At 37.0% G+C, this 19,379-nt stretch overlaps 1 protein-coding gene across 1 annotated transcript; it reads right to left on the reverse strand.

Annotated features, from left to right (window-relative positions):
* Positions 1-1,406: 1,406 nt before the first annotated feature.
* LOC145768544 (sodium/nucleoside cotransporter 1-like) lies at positions 1,407-19,379 on the reverse strand. Its single transcript, XM_082580055.1, has 15 exons — positions 19,267-19,379; positions 18,680-18,834; positions 17,829-17,920; positions 17,038-17,227; positions 15,856-15,997; positions 15,043-15,234; positions 13,810-13,951; positions 12,365-12,510; positions 11,501-11,631; positions 10,319-10,487; positions 9,757-9,825; positions 5,292-5,505; positions 5,059-5,157; positions 2,624-2,741; positions 1,407-2,060 (listed from the first exon to the last, which is right to left on the reverse strand). Exons 1-15 carry the CDS (start codon positions 19,372-19,374, stop codon positions 1,976-1,978), a joined length of 2,052 nt encoding a protein of 683 aa, XP_082436181.1. The 5' UTR covers positions 19,375-19,379; the 3' UTR covers positions 1,407-1,975.

A 19,379-nucleotide genomic window follows, 5' to 3' on the forward strand; every position in this document is an offset into this window, starting at 1 on the left:
ACAAGTATAACCAAAAATATTTTTCTTGAGGAGCTAAAAAGCATGAAGTCAAAAATTACTTTCCGGGAAGCACATTTTCGCTTTGCATACAATTCCACCGACCGATCAATCAGATTGTAGTTGTAGGTGGGGGTCGCTTAAAGTTATTCCAATGCGATGTCCAGCCACACTGTCCCAGTGGTTGATTAAAACGTCTGTTTTCGAATTTCAAAATTGTCTGTGAGCATAGGGTTGCTTATTTTAAGTTTGTAAATGTCATGTAAACACTATTGTGCGTTTCACCGTTATGGTGTTTCATGAGCAGTGTTCCCTTTATGCAACTTTTTGTTGGCAAAATGAGTCGGTGTGCCAACTCAATTTATAATAAATTAGCAAAATATTAAAGACTTTTTCTGGTTGTAATACGAAAATATTTAGCTTAATAGCCTACTGCAAAATGTTGTTAATCAACAATTCTTGCCATGCTGGTAAGCATCGCCAGTGACAGTTGTCTAATATAATCAAAGAAAGACGGTTTTAGAGACTCTCACAAAAAGGATGAAAAATCAATTCATTGCTTTTTTAGAGGGAACACTGTTCATGAGTTACGATAGAAACGTTTTTTCGGTGATTTCCACAAGCGTTTGTTTCATGGTGCCTGGTTTCTTTCTCCCTGTGATTCGTACTGCTATTTTGCATTCATCAAATGCTGGCATTTGCACAATGTGATTGGAGCCTGTGATTGGAACCCATTTTTCACTGATATGTTTGCAGTCACTATTGTTGCCTGTATTGCGATGTGTCAAACATTTCCTTGTTTACTGAAACTGGTAGTTGCAAGATATCTTTTGTGAAGCGAAGTGAGGACACCACTTTTGATTGGCGATGAATATTCTGATGAAACCGCTCGCCTCGCTATAAGTGCACAAAACAAGTGGCCTCGTTTATTAGGCATTGTTAAAGAAGTCAAAAGTGTTGTTGAAGGATCTTGGCCTGGCAGTAGCTTTATTGTTCGACTAATTTTGTTGCGGTATTCTAAGATAAATATTAACAACATGTAACGCTGGATACTGGGTACGAAACGCGTTCTTTTCTAGCATAAGAGTCAACCTACCTAAAATTTTATTAGTGCGGCCCGCCACAGCCCTTCTTAGTGCTAAAGTGGCCCGCATGCAAAAAAGGTTGGTGACCCCTGAAGTAGAGCATAATACAGTATCGGACCCAGAAGAGGCACTTGATCACTTTCCCCCACAATTATTACCACTTTTCAAAGTTAAAATTTCCGAACTGATGGTCTACTTTTAAACAAACAAAAATTTAGTAGTAGGCCTAATCCTTTTTAGATCAGCTACTGCCATAATAAGTATATACAGTAATTATAGATTTAACTTAAAAATCTACAAAAGTGTCTGCTTCAGTGAGTAAAATCTATTTTTCAAACGTTCATAGACTGCAGGTACTTCATATGGGGTTGTAGGCTAAAATATTAGGCTACTTATATCTTCTCAGTCAGCAAAATCCGTCATTTTTATATTGATTCAACGTCTGCACTTTGCAGACGTAAAAAAATCAAATGCGTTTGTGAAATGTTTCAAATAAAGTTTGCCCTGCTTCAGACAAATGTTTTGGAAAAAGATTGTTTGATCATAATCTGCATTTTTAAAGGAATAACAAGCGCACCGCGTTTCTTTACAACAAAAATTTTCTGTGAAGCACTTAGTTAAAATAAAATACAGTGGTCTACAGTAAAGATGCCTAATTGTAGTTGCGAATAACTAAAAGTAATAACGTGAAAGATACAGATAACTAAATGCACCGTGGGTTACAGTGGTTGCATTTTTTCCGTGGAATTGAATTTGGTGGTTTTTACGAAATAGCCTACTGTAGCCTACATAACACGCAAAGCCAACTGACAACGCTAAGAACAGTCTGATGTAATTTAGGAAGTTTGATTTGCAGTCCTATCTACAAATAAAAACTTTTCCTCATTTATGGGTTATCGTAAAAGACAAGGTGATGTGATTCCCGTAGCATTCCACATATAATCGCAGCATTTCTCTGTCACAGTAGCATTGAATGAACTGGAATGAAAAAAACAACATTAGCTTCAAATTTATTGGTTTAATGTCGCCAAACAAAAAAATGCGTGCTAATATACTAGCTGTACTACTTATTGCATGATTAATGTATCTCGCACGATTGCTCTGTTCAGTTTACAAACTCAATAAGACCTATGGGGCTATTGTTACTCATAAAATCAAACTTTTTAGCTAAATAGTCTTGAAGTGATGCTTAAATAACAAAATAATTTGGTAGGCTACTGCAACTTTGATATGATTAAAGTGCCAAAATAACTTTATTTATAAAATCACTTTCATTCAGGAATTTTTCCGAATGAGCATTGTTTTCTTAACACATTTTATGCCACAACCATTATGACAAACATAACAGAGGTTTAAAAAAGGTAGAACCAACAAAACGTATAGGCCTACGTTGAGACCACCTTGAAACTAAAATAAGGTTAAAAAATCGATATAATCCCAAAGGTTATTTCCTGGCAAAAGTCTAAAGTGGTGCTATGAGTATTCTATTAGTTCGGTTAAACTTAAGAAAAAAACTATACCGTCTTCTAGCATGCACTTACGTATCTCCAACTGCATTACTGCAGCACTCGTATAACCTTGAAGGTTCAGTGTATGTCCAATCTGCAGTAACTAGCAGCATATTATCACAAATGATTGGGCGTGGAACGTACAAAAAACCTAAACAGGAAAGAACAAAAAAATTAGTGATCAAGTTCTTATAACAGGTAATATACACTAAGCTTATAAGGTCGCTGGGTTCTCAAAGAGGTAGACATGGCTTTGGTACCTCGTCATACTAAAAGAATTTCTGTGTCACTATATGGCATGAGGCGTGAGAAACGCATATTGACGAAAGATAAAAACAATATCGATGATATATCTTAAGATTACAATCACCATTGTTTAGTTCAGCGATTCTTAACCTTTTTTTCCCCAGCTCCCCTTTTCATGGATCTCCACAGTCTGGAACCCACCATAATATAAGAGCTGCACTAATAATGATGAGTGATACAGTGAAGCTGTATCGGCTTATTACATAACTATATAAACATCACATCAGATAAGGCTAAACATCATATTACGAACATCCCATAAAAGATTGTTTTATGTAGATTCTAGATCAACTTGCTAGGTCTATGCAATTACCATATGGCTAATAGGCCTATACACCAGTAGTTCCCAACTCGTTTTTAAGACGATCCATTTTAAAAAAAAATTCAGTTCGGTAAAATCTTGCGACCCAAGCAAACTGTCGTAGTATATTAAAAGCCATACAAGATTGTGTTGCAAACAAACAGCACTACAAAAGCAGTAACTTTTTCCGAAAATATTATGTTTATCAAATCACTAATGAGATATCTGTGCCGGCTTGCTATCAGTGAGTTTTTGAAATCGACGCGTTATTTTGCTTAGGTATAGCCGCATGTCGACTTTAACTTCCTGCCGGTTTCGCTGTCTAGTTTTCAATACACACATGACGCTAAATCCAGTCTCACAAAGCCAAGTTGTTGCAAATGGAATCTGTTTTTGAATCAATAAATTTGAAACCGTGGGATACACTTTGTACATGAAAGCCCAAAAGTGGATGTTTGCAGAATCTTTGGGGTATTTGTCTTTAAAGGACGCAAAAGAAATACGATTCTGTCGACAGTCGTTATGTCCATAAACTGTTCTGCAACATAGATGGGAAGTTGAGGCAGATCTTTTCCAACAAATGGATCAATTATCCAATCATTTTGGCTATTAAGTGTTAGAGATTCTCCATAGTAGTGCACAAACTTTTTGGTAAACTGTTACAGGTGTCCAATTATGGTTTGCTTAATATCAACTTTCTTGCCACAAATATATTGCGTGAGCTGAGGAAATATATCGTACTCATCTCTGGTGACATAACTTTTTCAAAATATGAGTTTTTTGTAGTAAGCAGAAACTTTTGCGGCAAGATCAATCACCGTTAAACCGCAGCCTTGTATAGATAAATTTAGAGAATTCAGAGAGTCAAATATATCAGCGAGGTAAGCAACTTTTGCGTTGAAATTTTCTTGCAGAAACTTCTCGGCTAATCTCACAAGTTCTGTTGCTTCAGGAAGATAGCAATCTCCTCCCGCAAATGACAAACTCGCTTCAGGACACGACCTCGTGATAACCATCGCACTTCTGCATGCAACAGCAATGCTTGATAATAATCACAATCCATGTCAGTGCACAAACACGAAAACAAATGCCGATTTAGTGGACTTGTTTTGATGAAGTTTACACACTTCACAACATCATTCAACACTTCGTGGCGCTCTTGAGACAGCTTTTTTGCAGCAAAGGCCTCTCTGTGGAAAAAGCAATGAGTCCATACAGCACTTGGGGTTTGTCTTTGATGCGTTTTACCACATCAGACTATGTGTGGCCCAACGTGTGGAGAAATTTGTCATGGTTTGTCCGACATAGTGTTCGTGACATATAGTGGACGTTGCAATGTATATCCCGTAATTTTGGCAAGTTAATTTATGTTTGAGACTGAAATTTTTGTTGGCTTTACATTTAATAATAATATTAACAATAATAAAAACGAAAACTGTTAAAACTTCTTGCACTACGTTCATGCTACAAAGCTTTCCGATGTCTCGACAAGAAACGCTTCATGACTTGTGTTTATATTTTCCAGTTTTGTGATCGATCTCTTTTTTTTTATTGTTATTTTTTCGTCCAAAATACAATATGCCTGAAAAACAAGCGACTCAAAAAAATAATCAGGCGACTCAGCTTTGGGTCGCGACCCATGTGTTGGGAACCACTGCTATACACTATACAGAGAACGAATATACATTGATCTTGATCTAGCAGACGTACTTAAACAAATTTGTAGTAAAGAAAATATCGTTACACTATCTGAATTTTGCCCCCTTGAGTATTTCCGCCTCTCTAAAAGTCAACAGAGCCCAATAAGAGGCGGTAGCGCCCATGTTAAGAACCATTGACTAAACTTTAGTTAAACACTTACCCGCAACACATGCATTTAAAATACTGACAAAAATTCCCGCTATTAATGCCCGTATAACAATTTTTGCCATTTCTCCTTGTCTTTGGGGGGCCATTGCACCTAACCGCAAAAAAAGATAAAATGTTAATTTGCGTTCAACAGATCTAAGCACGAAATTCACACATAAAGTTTAGCCTACTTAGTCGAGCAATAGTTTAAAAGTATTAGCACACACAAAAAACAGCTTTCCAAACCTAGTCCTCCAAGCATAATCCCAAGTGAACCAACATTTGCAAAACCGCACAGTGAGTAGGTCACTATGGCTTCTGATCTTTCGTCCACCCAGTTGACTGTGCCATTGGCCGTGTGAGGTATTGTGCCATTGTCTCTGCTGACGATCATTTCAGCTAGCGATTCGTAAGCTATAAATTCATTGAGAAATATCTTCGTGCCAATGAGCTCGGCTGTCTGAAAATAGCATATAGCATGGCAAATAGCAATAGCATAATATAGCAAAGCCTGTACAGACTATTTTTAAGAAACCACTCTCAAGCGCGCCACTAAGACTGCAACGTATGATGACCAAAATTCAGCCGTATGACCTCAATGTCGAAGTCCAAACTGGAAAATATACATCGGTTGCAGACACGTTGTCAAAAAGCACAAGAAGACGCTGGTGAGCCTTAATTCAATACAGACATGCAAGTTTTAACGATAGCAGAATCATTTCCTGTTTCGACTGACTGTCTTGAAAACACAAGAAATGCAATAAAAGACGAAAACACGTCTTAACAAAGTATCTGTTGAACAATTGACCCAAACATAAAAAGAGCCTTGATATGCAATTTATGCATGCTTGTCTTTATTGGAAACTTAGATCCGAGTTCTCCTTGAATGATGGTTAAATTTTGAGAGGTGAGCGTACAGTTGTGCCTTTTTCACTCATGCTTGAAATGTTACACACATGTCATTTAGGACTTGTGAAATGTACCCAAAACGCCCGAGATATGTTTTATTGGCCGGTATGGCCGCTGATATTAATGATTTGATTTCTATTGGTGACATTTGTAAACAATTGCAGTACAACAATTCCAAAGAGCCTTTGATTCCTCATAAACCACTCAGTAAATTATGTGAAATTGTTGTGGCAGATTTGTTTCACTGGAACAATGCTAATTATTTAATTGTCGTCGACTATTACAGTAGATTTTTTGAAACTGGTTTGTTAAACAGGACCAATAGTCAAAACGTATTTCACCACATGAAGTCGTCCTTCTTTTACTGTACATACATGGTATTCCAAAAACCCTCCGATCAGATAAGGATCCTCCATTTCAATCAAAAGAGTTTGCGAATTTTTGTGATAGTTGGAAAACTAATCATCGAACTTCTAGCCCATTCTATCTCCAGTCAAATGGACTTGTAAAAAAGTTTGTCCATACTGCGAAACGTTTATTAGATAAATCCTAAAGCACTAACCTTGACGCTTTTTATGTTAATTATTTTAGAATACAAAAACACACCGATTAGACCAGAAGGATCTCCTGCTCAGTTCAAACCCGTCTCAGTCGACCCCGGTTTTGTGAAAAAGCAATTTGTAAAACGTCGTGCTCATAACAAAAGGTACTATGATCGTTATATGAAACATATCACTTTTGTAATGCATCGTGACATAGTTTATCAGTCAGAAGCTTTAGACGCTTTTTGTTTTTGGAGTGCATGAAGGCCTAAATTGCAATGAGCTCCTATCGAAGAAGTTCAAATATCGTGTGACACCATTAGACTACCATACTTTTCTGTATTCAACGGCTAGCTAGAAAGCAAACCAAACACTTTTTACATCGATTCAACGTCTCTAGACGTTGAAACAATGTTAAAAACGAAAAAATACCTCCCTGGGATGGGCTGCAAAATACAAAGTGTTTTCTTCACAAGGTAGATTTAAACGATCTGTCTTAGCCTGATGCTGCGAGTTTGCTGTGGCAATAGTAAGTTGCGCAAGCTTTCGGAACACAGTTCCCTAGTCATGTGCTATGATGATCTACCTTGTGAAGTAAGCTACGATCATGCTGCTAAAAGCGAAACTCAATCAATTACAAAGTGTTTCTTGATCATGTATAACCAAATTGGACTGTGTGAGTGCGAGAAAAAAAAACTGAACTAAACACAATTGTCACTGAAGCTCATTGCTTGATTTAGTTCTCATATCAAGTGATGACAGTACGTTTGAAAAAATATAGACTACAACATGTGGCTCAAAAATTAATTGAAACAGTTTTTTTTTTGCTTTGATTTTGTCTCATTCTCTGCAAATGTTGAGACAAGCAAAATATTTTTACAATGCCTCCGCAAAATAACAAGCAACGAAAGTCGGACGCCAATTACGATTTCATTGAAGCGTAGACGACGTCTACTTGCGTCTACACGTAAAAGATTAAAATGGAACACAAGAGAATTTTCCCGTCACACTCAAGTATAAAGCAATTAGAAGCGATTTCTCAAGTCAAATAAAAAAAAATATGATCAAACATCAAATTATTAGATTTTTCAAGTTGCGCTGTTGAACAAATTGCAAAAGATTTTCGATGCTGTGTTGTCAGATAAATTATTTGCATCATGTGAAAATTTGATTGATATATCTTGCGTAGTGTTTGAGTTACACGAGCTCGAAGTGCTAGTATCAGACCAATAGGTCAATATTTACTACCAAACATTCGAAAAACAAAACAAAAAGAAACAATAGAAGTAGTAATCACAATTATCCAATTAACAGATAATGCTGCTGCGTAGAATTGTCAACGATTAAACTGCGAATGGCAGCACTGAAATACGACGATATGTCAAGAACGTCAGAATTGCAGAGAGCATTCATGTAACCATTTTGAAGATTGATACCTACATAAAAGATTCTAAATAGATTTGCAAAGTATTGTATCAAAGGTTTAGATATTTTGTTCAATTTGAATAGTGTGTGCTTTAGTATAGCGAGTTAAGCCATGCAACATACCAGTTCCAAGTTCACTCATTTTAGTGCCACAGCCATGTGGGTGTTTACGTTTCTAGTTTATGTTGAAGTCTAAGTACTGGTGGATATTCAATTAAAGTTGTATGCTTGTCAATGACAGTTTGTCAGGAGATAGTTAGACGTCAAGGATTTCGTATAAAAATACAGATATAAAATAGGGGAGAACCTTCTACAGTGCCCAGTTTTTTTACATTTTCATAAATTTTGAAAATAAGTTGCAGAGAAACATTGAAATTTTGATTTTTATTCTATAGTTTGAGGTTTTCTCCGTTTCTTGGCCTATTTGTCTAAGTTCTGGGATTATTAATTTTTGTTCGGTAGCCCTTTAAAAACTTGCTTTCATAAGTGGGCACTGTAGGATATTGGTCCCATACAATGCCCATGGGGAGTACCTACAGTGCCCACTTTACAAAGCATCACATTATTATACTGCTTAAAAGGTCATATGCTACTTATCTTGTGTTGTAATATTCTGGCTGCAGCAATCACCACACAAAAATGTTGAATTCAAGCCATATAACATAGCTAACATGAACAACACTAATCAACAACAAAAGAAGCAGATGAAGAAATAAAAAAACTTTCTAACCATGTTTTTCCAGCCATGGTATTTGCCTTCCACACTTCCGGTATTTTTTTGTCATATTTGTATAGGCTACGTAGCAAGTTCGTATGCCAATTTTCTAACGTTCTTATTGAAAAACTAAATGGTGCTTTGCAAACTCTATTAGATAGTCACAAAGTTTCTGTTTTTCTTGGTCATTGAAAATTCTGTTTACGTAGTAGTTTTGATTGAAATTAATCATGGTAATATTCTCTAGATCTCGTTTACACTTAGCTAAATAGCGCCGAATTGTTCTACGAGAAATGCCGCACTCCTCAGATACAAATTGTTTTGATCTTCCTTTTACAATCACCTCCATGCATGCTTTCTTCATGACATTTTCTGGATGTCTAACAAGCTTCTTTGTAGGCTGCTGGACATTTTGAAAATATGGTATAGATATAGAAGATTATTAACTTATTGTCTGGACAAAACCAATAAAAGTAAACCTATCTGAAGATTGTTGCTCATTATCAATAAAAAATATATAGATCCAACAGTGCCCACCCCTGGGCACTGTAGGCTCTGTCACTGATGGGCACTGTTGGGGCCGTCGCCATTTTGGACAAAATGTGCTGCAATATTTATAAACTACATTATTACAAGCAGTAAGCAGTATCAAAGCTTGCCTACATTAACTAACTATCCACAGTGTAACTGACAATACTGTAACATGAGCAATGAAGTCACATGCACACTTTCCTTTCTTCCAAAAAAAAGTTTCTATTTTCCTAAAAAAATGATTTCTGTTCTCACTTGCCAAGTACTTCTCGTTGCATCTTCACGTTACATGCGAGAAATCATTGGGCACGTGGACATCTCAAAATGAATTCGGGCGCGCAATTGATGATGCATTGTGGGTAAAATTTTAATATGGGCACTGTAGGAACCTGGGCACTGTAGGAGGTTTTCCCCTACTTATTTTAGTCTGCTGCTGCGGGTTCGCTGTGGCAGTAGTGGTTTGGTACCAAACAGCTATCATCACAGCGAACTCGCAGCATCAGGCTAAAGCAGGTCGTTTGTGTCTACACTTGTAAAATAAACTAAAATCAATTATTTGCATAGTTATTGATAAATGATTGTCCTGTACCTTAAAGCAATCTCGCCATTCAATTCCCATCAAATATGTAACTGGAACGAAAAGATAAGAGCAGATCAGCTGAAAAGCAACAAGATGACTTTACTTGTCAGTTTGTATACTTTGTCATCCAAAGTTGTCATATCATGATTCACCAGTGGTTAGTCAACAGTGTGCTTTTATCTAATCAAAAAATAAAGATCCCAGATTGTAAATACTAAACTCATGTTCAGCAAACAAACTGTCTTCATCTTCAGTGCTAGAAACGTATTCATAAATTTATAGCACTGAAGACGAAGACAGTATAGTTTTTGAATTTTTTTTTTTTGCTGAACATGAGTTTAGTATCTGCATTTTGGGCTCTTTATTTTTTAATTAAAGTAACCAAGTGTTCCAACCATTTTGTTCCTAAGTTTGCTTTTATTTCTATCAAACTTAAGGCCAAAACCAATTGAGACTAATTCTCATTATATTATAATATTATTTGCACCAACTTTCCCAGTTAAAGTGTTTGACGAATTCCAACCAATTTATCACAAAAAAACAAACAAAACATCCACCAAGCGCTAAATACCTCAAAGCTGAGTTGTGGAAAATCCAACAATCCCCCAAACCAACCAAGAAAGCCATTTATGGCAGCCAGAAGTGATAAAAACGCTATTAAATTTCCTCCAATGTTTAAAACAAGTGGTATAGCTTGAGAGGCACCAACAAACGCAGCTTCAATGATGTTTCTCTGGTCCCTGAACATTCAAACATGTCAAGAGACGTGACGTAAGTCAACAACATTTAAAAAATCAGTGAAGTTTAAACTCCACTGAAAAATTTAGATCTCCATTCTCAGTGTTTGCTTGAACAGCAGTGAGTGCAATACTAAGAAATTGTGTATCCATTTCAACAATTACAAGAAGTGAAAGAAGACACAAAATAAACAATTCGACCTATTAATAACCAATAGTAGGCCTAATAGGCTATATCTACACTCTAGCCAGCAAATCAATTTTTTACATTGATTCAATGTATAGAGATTTGCTGGCTGGGTTGCAAGTCGTCAAAAGCGACTTCTGAAATAAACGACTTCTGAAATAAACGTCCCGATAGCTCAATTGGTTAGCGCGTCACTTCTGGAACAAAGAAACTTCAAGATCAATAGCGGCGCTGGTTCGACTCTCGGGGTGTGCGCTTGAGCAACGCACGTTAAGGACTGCTCTCCATTCAGCGGCATCTAATGGATGGAATAATTCCCTCGGCAACAATACTTCAACAATCGGAAACTTCACTCTGTCAATCTCGGTTACTGGGCCTGTGTTAGTGATTCAAAGCCTCTACAAGTATGCGAAACTGTCAGGATTAATCTATGCCAGAAGCTTTCCCAGTCCGCGGATAAAGATTCAATCAATCAATCATAGCTATTTGTGTCAGCTCACAGAAGATTCAGATGATTTTGGTAACCCAAATTGTTCTTGCCATTTTCCTTAAAACTCTTACCATCCACCAAGAAATGACGAGGAGGTTTATGACATAAGGACAAATGCATTAATGAAAACATCAGCTACAAATTTGATCTAAGATATCAACAGAAGAGACTGATTTTGCGGGTTGCTCTTTAATAATAATTGTCTCCATTCTTCTGATGTTGATTAGACCAAAGAAATAGTCATTGCAGTGAGTTTTGCAGAAATATCTTCAATGCCCAATAACGAGCATAAAGCTAGCTGTGAGTTACATTGATAAAACATTACTTAACTGTACTTACGGTTTTTCTATAGTGAGTCCTTCAGTTGTTAAAAACTTTGATTTTTTCGTTTCTGGATACACCAACTTTGAAACAGCCAAGGCACACGGTGAAGCCATAACACAAGCTGTTACCACATAGACTGCTTGAATCTAATAAAAACATACAATAAATGTTGAATATTTATGCAGTGCTAGCATTGGCGACGAACTACGGAGTGGAATGATTGATGGAATTTTTATGGTCGGACTAAGAAAGCTTCTTTGAGAGCTTAAGCCTGGCAGTTTGGCTACTTGTAGAGGCTTTGAACCACTGAATCAGGTCTGATCACTGAGATTGACAGAGTGAAGTTTACGATTTATTCGTATTAGCTAGAGAGCCGAAGCATACTCATTCGTCTATTTGGAAAAAGTTAAGTGCAGGTTAGGAAAATTATTACTTTTTTTTTTTTTCAGAAAGATTGTGCTGTATAAAGCAGAAAGTTTGCTATTAAAAGGATGGTGGACCTTTCGGATGCATTTGGTCATCTTCTTTAGGACGAGGTCATTCATTTCGTTGGAAAGAGACTAAAAGTTAGCCAAAAAAGATATTATTGGTTGTTTTCTCTGGTTAAGGTTGGCCAAAGAGGATCTTATTGGTTGTTTTCTCTTTCACACTGCATTAATACAAAGTACGGTACCGTTGTCCTGCAGCTCAGTGACACAAAGCCTTGAATAATAAAATCTTCTTTGCTACACAACCAACAAGCAGCAATATCGTTTAAATGCACGGCAACCTAATTTACACAACATACGCTTTTTGCTACGTGTGCTGGGTTTTTTTCCATTGCATCCTTTCTCTTAGAATATTCCTTTTAACACAGCAACGTGATAATCTATCAGTTACCCCGAAACCTAAATATGCCCCCAACACGCTTCCAGCAATGGTTCCAAACCCAGCAGTCATAACAGCATGAAGTTCAGACGTTGTTAAATCTTGAATGTATGGTCGAATAAGGAGAGGGGATTCCGTTTGGCCAACAAAGATGTTTCCTGTAAAAGAATAAAATTGTTTGAGCAAACGAATTCATCTGCACAACCACAGTAACTATTATATTGCTGTTTGATTTGTACGGTGATAAGTTGTATTTTTTGTACTGTAGCCTACTCAAGTTGAAGTGTTTTCTTTGCGAAGCAATTGGATACTGGCATGTGGCGCATCGTAATTAGTAAGCCATAAGAAAGAATAGTATTAAGAATTAAGCAACTACTGAGAATGAAAATAACGCACCTGGTACCAACGTTTTTGCTTTCTCTGTAAAGGTAAAGGTAGGCTACCTCAGACAAAAATAATTTTTTATCGTGTTTTGTTTGTTTGTTTATCTTTATCCTGCATTGCGGGAAAGCGGACTTGAGCGCTATGCATCGGTGTACGCCTTCCGACGTACACCTGACCCACGCTGCAGCCGACGGCAATGTCTGTTTCCGGTTGTCTACTCTACTTATGACGTAAATTTGGTACTATCCATTACTCGAAATCGATCACTAGGTAGAGGCAATTATCGTAAAGTTTCTTGCCCAGAGAAACAACAGCAAGTGTGGGTGGCTGGAGTCGAACATGCAGGCTCTCGACTGCGAGCCCAACGCGCTAACCACTCGGCCACGGCTGCCGAAGTTCTAATTAATTCTAATTAATACTGTTTCACTACATAACACCCGTCGTTCTATGGAGACTCACTGTGCCTCTTACTGCAGTTTGGGTAAAACAAAGTGATGCTTTTATAACATACAGGTAAACTCAATAGAGTATCGAACTGAGTTTGAGCGGTTAAAGAAGCCGTCCCAGCACTTCAACTGCAAAATTCTAGGTTTTACAACAAGTTTGATAGCTCATTACTAAGGCTGTGGAGTTGGAATCGAAAAAGTTTTGCCGTGTCCAGAGTTGGAGTTGTTAAAAAAAAAGTCAACGCGACTTCGGCTTAATGCAACGCGATAAACAATAGAATATTTGTTTGCAATCTTTTTCAAAAATATTGTTTCATGTTCTCTGTATAGCGCTCTAAAACCTTTTCAGAAAATGGAGGTGCTTGTTCTTATGAGTCGCCGTTTCAATATCGATCGCAACTTTCGTTAAATTAAATTTAAAAAAAAATGGGAGTGAAAAAAATTAAAAAAAAATCTGGCAACCTTCAAAAATGTGGCAACACTGAAGTCGGAGTTGGCCAGTTAGAATTAAAGAGTCGGGGTCGTATATTCTTCGCCCTACTCCACAGACCACAGCCCTGCTCATTACACCGACTTCGAGTTTTCAGACAAACAGTAAATTGACAATATGTAGAAAGCTTTCTGTACCAGCTGCGACCATGGATTCTGTTGCCGACGTGTTCAGTGATATTTGCATGAGCCAAGCGATTTTAAGTATTAGCCATTGCATGGCTCCGAGATAATAAAGAACAGAAATGAAAGCACCAAAATACAGAACGATTGGAAGAACCTGAAAATAAAAAAGTACATAGTTATACTCAATTATTCATAAATGGACTTCCAATTAAAACATTTCTGTTACTAGTTCCTAGAGCAGAACTGTGCCTAAAACGAAATTTGATATGTATAATCTTTCAATGCTAGCTTGTTATTTTGAGTCATTAAAAGAATTTTATAGTCACCATAATGTGAAGGATTGGTCCTACATTTTTTTAACACAACCTTTGTTGACGTCACTTCGAATTGATGTTCACTTTAATGCTTCGTGGTCTTGTTTTAATGGTCGTTTGATTTGTTTGACAAAGCGCGCACGACTAAACCGACAAAGCACACGGCTCACAGTTTCTAGCACTAGTTGCAACGTTGCAACTAGTGCTGGAAACGATTGTCCTGATGAACACCCAAACTTTTCAGTATTCAGTTTAACTCAAAATTACAATGAATCGGTTGCTGTTCTTAAGAACATTAAAGATCCATGGTTTAGTGCAGTTTTATTTGTTTTGAATATGAACATTTCGAGAGGAAACCATGTTGGCAAAATATATATTTACAAAGACACGTTATTTTTCCATTTCCAAACTGCTTAAAAAACTATTCTACCTGTGTAAGCAAACCAAACGTAACCAAACGCGGTCAATCCTTTATCCAGTAGTAGCCTACTCGCTTACGTGTTGGATACAATAATTGTTACAGAATGTTGTTTAATCTGCAGAGACGATGCATCATCACCTCTGCATTCGTTGATAACAATACCACAACCACCAAGCTCTCATTCATAAACAATCGTATCAGTTTGTAACCCGATGTAACTTGTCTTCCAATCAATGGATTTATGATCTAATGCGAACAGACTGTTACTATCAATCTTTGTATTTGATACATTACGACTCAGCTCTTCGGAGTTGAGTATCTGCTTTGTTTCTACTTTTTATGTTTGATTGAAATATGGACCATCTTGAGTCTGATGCAAATAATTAAATAAAATAAACATAGAATTAGTAAAACTGTAAAAATCATTTAATTATCAGTGGACGCAACATTCTCAAGTCCATAGTTGATGTGACTTGATGTTGACTACAAGTTTTGAGAAACGGTTGGTACCTTGAAAGCAAAGTAATGATCATTGAATGACTCTCCGAAGACAAACTCTGACCCTGCATCGACATAGTTAATAAATGTTTGTGCCAAATTTCCAACCCAATTGAATGCATCAAATCCAGCTTGTGTGCGCAGTATAAACATGCCAAAGCACAGCTGGATCAATAAACCCCATAGTACTGGTCTCCAAATAACCTGTTACAAAAGAAAATAGTTAATAGAGCGAATAATCCTGGAAACATTTGTAACCATTCAAAAACCTAAACACTTTTTGACTAGTCGACCTTAAGACAAACAAGCTTGGTAATTTGCAGAGCAATATGATGGATTCTCTCTCAGTTTTGATATGATCTACGTTGAACTTTGAGTGAAAGCTTTTGATAGATCAAAAAGTTGTCATGTCAATTTCAGTAATTAATGACTTTGAAAAACAGCATACCATCTGATCCGGCCTGTCCAGTCTGCGAGATTTTTAGAATTAACTTGTCATTAAGAAATAGTTGCAAAACAAAACAGACATGAACCTATAAAATCCAATCTGAAAAATAATGCACTTGCCTGTAGGCCTATTTATGTTACAAAGTTACTAGAATAATAATAGGAATAATAATCATGCTTTTATTTGCACCCATTGCTATAACATACAGTACACTGCGATCACAGATGCGATACAACAGACGACAGGAAGCAGCGAAGTGACATATAGTCTTCGAGTCAGCTGCTCCCCTTATTTTGGCTTAGAAAACTACTGTAACTCTAAATAACAATAAAAGCAACAATAAAAACAAAAAACTTTAATGTAAACTTTTTATTAACCTTGTTAGGATACTTTGAGGTTATGAAAAGTCCAAACAGAAACACGAGATATCCACCTCCGGATATGAGTTGATTTGGTCTTTTAGACGTATCCAAAGCGATCCACACTGCTAAACCAGCAACTACGCAACCAATAAACACCCTGCATATGCACATATATGTATATGTATTGAGAGTAAATAATCGTTTTGCATATTTACGTCAGCAAAGAATTTTCGTTTTTTTATGCAGAAAAACACTGCCATCACTGAAAAACTTTGTGGTTTTCTAGTTTAGATATCCCAGACAGTAAATCAGCCATCTTTTACATTGGTTCAACGTTTGCATATGTTCAATCAATTTGATGTCAGGGATTGATGGCTCTCAGCAACAATGATCATCATTACAGAAATATTACATTATTACTATGGCAAACCCATAACAATTAAGTACTGCATGGCCTACACAACAACAAGTATATGCAATAGCCAGAGTAGTTGGCAACAAATCCAGCGAAAACTTTTTCATCTACTATTTTGGTCATATACAGGCTTCGATCCGGTCGTTGTCAATTTAAGTGGACAAAAAAAAAACAAGAAACCCAATCGATGTTTCCACCTTCAAGCATTTCATTTCAGCTCTTGAGCGGTGTCGAACCGGCGCTCCTCCGAGCATCGTACCAGTTAGGGCTCTCACCACTCAGTTATAAAGCTATGCAACCGACGTTGTCAACCATTCAACCATGTCTACAATTTACTGGTTGGTTGGTTTTAAATCTTTACCCTCGGACTGACAAAGCCTTGATAGGTTATTCCTGGTACTTTCGCTTACTTGTAGAAAGTGGAGGCTCTTGACTCAGGGCCGGTTACCGAGATTGGCAGAGTGAAGTTTTCCGATTGTTAAAGTGTCTTCCCGGGAAATTATTCCATTCAGTAGGTGCCGCTGAATGGAGAGCAGTCCTGAAAGTGTGTTGCTCAAGCCCACACTCCGAGAGTCGAACCAGCGCCGAGTGATCTTGAGCAGGTCGCGAAACCACTGAGCTAACGGGACGGTAAGTAGTAGATAAATTACACTTTCCATTAGCAAACAATTGATACTATAGCTGGGCCATTCATGCACTTCTACAATGATGATACCTAAAATGGAGTTGAAATGAGCAATCGATATTTATTTCTTTTGGCAGTTTTAACAAAATTGACTTACCATTTTATCCAAAACATATTGTGAGTTATAAGCTTGTACATCGGTCGAAAAGCCTCCATTATACTGTCTCCAAAACGATCGCGGATAAGCGCATAAATATTGTACCCAACAACTACGCACCAAATGACAAAAAGTGGAATTGCGCGGTTAAAGTTCCAAATCATTGCGACTATCGTGTATGCTGTGACTCCTGGAAAAATTTGCAGATTAATTGTCAACACTACAGCTAGCGCAACACTGCACAACGCTACACTAATACTAACATAAAGCGGTGGGATGGCGCAGAGGATAAGGCGCTCGCTTTCCAATCATGCAATCCTGGTTCGACTCCCGGCTTCAGCTGGTTGTTGAAAAACACCGCTCACCTCCACCCAGGGTGTAATAAAACACCACTCACCTCCACCTAGCATGGGCTTAGTTGCTAAAGGAAAGGCGGCCGAGAGAAAGGAACGGGCCACCCTACTCTCGTCTGTGGCGAAGGCTTAGTACAATGAGAACCTTGTCTTCTCATCCCCAGATGCTTGGATCAAGTATGGGTCTCACCTTTACCTTCACTACAGCTATGATCGTTGAGAAGATAATTTGGGCCCGGTACAAATTAGAAAACTTTGCTAAAAAATACACCTTTAAAAACTCAAACCTATCACATTTTAAATTTTTTTAAAAAGTGATAAATAATTTGAATGCATTAAAAGTTTTTACAGTGTTTTGTAGACTTCATTGCAGACCTTACAAATTTTTATGATGATTAATCATTTGTAGGCAAAAAAGCATGCTGAATAAGTTGTTACCAATAGCCAAGAAAATTCCAATTGCAATGAAGATGGCCTTCTTGTATTCCGAAGCAAACTTTTTCACTGCCGTCACTGGATATACGATGGCCCTAAAAGCAACATTACGGCATGTCACATATGCACTTCAAGTAAGCTACATTGAAAGAATGCTTTTTCATGCAACAAGATAACAATTTTATGTGCAACAATGGACCACGTAAGTTATTCCATAACTATGGAATGTAGAGAACCTGTTTATCAATAAATTATGGATTTAATGGAAGGCCATCTGTTGCCTGTAATGAAAAAAATTATCTATTTCTCCAAACCAATTGCATTTGAAATGTTATCTCAATGAAGCCTACTTGGGTGGCTGTGCTAAATTGTTTTCATCGTCACATACACCTTAGACCTTCATTGCATGCACATCTTAAACCAATATGGTTTTGCTACGTTTCCTTTGGTTGGCTTTGTTGCTGTAGCTTATTCTATTTTCGCAACATCGTTTATTGCTTATTCCGACAAAGAAAACATATTAATTCAATTGCATTCGGAAACAAACAACGACACAGGAGCGGTCAACTCCCTTGTGATAAGCTGTAAATGTAAATGCTGAAATCCCTTTCACTTAATTCGTCGTCAAAGACTCTTCATTTACATCAAAAATATATTCATAAAACACAGTTTGATTTCGCTTTCTTCTCACAAAGGTTTAGTGAAGCCATTACCCATGCTTAGCAATGTTCAAGAGATTGGGGTAAGCGCATAACTAGATTCTATTTGAACAAGATCTTCTGATGATCCGTTAGGTGAAACAAGCTATCAAGGATTCAGATAGTAATAACTATATTTGATTTAACTAGTGTTACCTTAGCACAGGATTTGCGTTGGTCATAGTCGCATCATCACCATCATCATCATCATCATTATTACCATCAATGTCATACGCATCTTTGTTGCTTGATGTATTTTTGTTTTCAAGATGTTTTCGTTTTTTTACATCACCATTTACATTTTCTTCATCCTACAAAAAATTACAATATTGTTTTATTGCTTTCAAAATGGCTATAAATCAAGTTTATTTTCTTCAAAAACTTAGCTCATACTTTGTGGTTTACAGTGATAAAGTCTCTATTACATGGTCGATTGCGACAGCCTACCCTAAATTGTGTTAAAGTTTCACACTCAGGTTGCCAGGAGGTTGGTTGCGTATGAAGATGTTGAATCAATGCAAAGTTGATGGATTTTGCTCTCTGGGAAAAAGCTTAAGAGTAGAAATAACCGTAAGTCAACCTCCCGACAAGCTAAAAGTAAAACTTTAACACAATTTGAAACTTTGACACGCTGGAAACCATGATATCCTTTCAACGTAAACCTAATAGGCCTATAATTAATTTTGGTACAAGCTTTTATTGATGTTAAATCGTTGTATTATTGCATATGTTTCTTAACGTACTTGAAACGCAGAGTTAAAAACTCCTTTCTTTTCATTTTCCAGATTGGAAGACGAAGTAAATTCTTTCGCTTTTTCATCGCTCTCTGGATGACTTGAAAAAGATGTCATCTTGT

Source organism: Aplidium turbinatum, chromosome 4 (assembly GCF_918807975.1).
Source record: "Aplidium turbinatum chromosome 4, kaAplTurb1.1, whole genome shotgun sequence".
NCBI classification, from domain to species: Eukaryota; Metazoa; Chordata; class Ascidiacea; order Aplousobranchia; family Polyclinidae; genus Aplidium; species Aplidium turbinatum.

What these genes read in the sequence shown, in the direction of transcription:
- LOC145768544 (XM_082580055.1), bottom strand. Translation starts at nt 19,374, where the DNA reads ATGACATCTTTTTCAAGTCATCCAGAGAGCGATGAAAAAGCGAAAGAA. An exon ending in GATTATGCTTGGAGGACTAG is followed by an intron (nt 5,158 to 5,291) that starts GTTTGGAAAGCT and finishes TTTTGCGGTTAG; the next exon opens with GTGCAATGGCCCCCCAAAGA. An exon ending in AGTAATGCAGTTGGAGATAC is followed by an intron (nt 2,061 to 2,623) that starts GTAAGTGCATGC and finishes TTTTCATTCCAG; the next exon opens with TTCATTCAATGCTACTGTGA.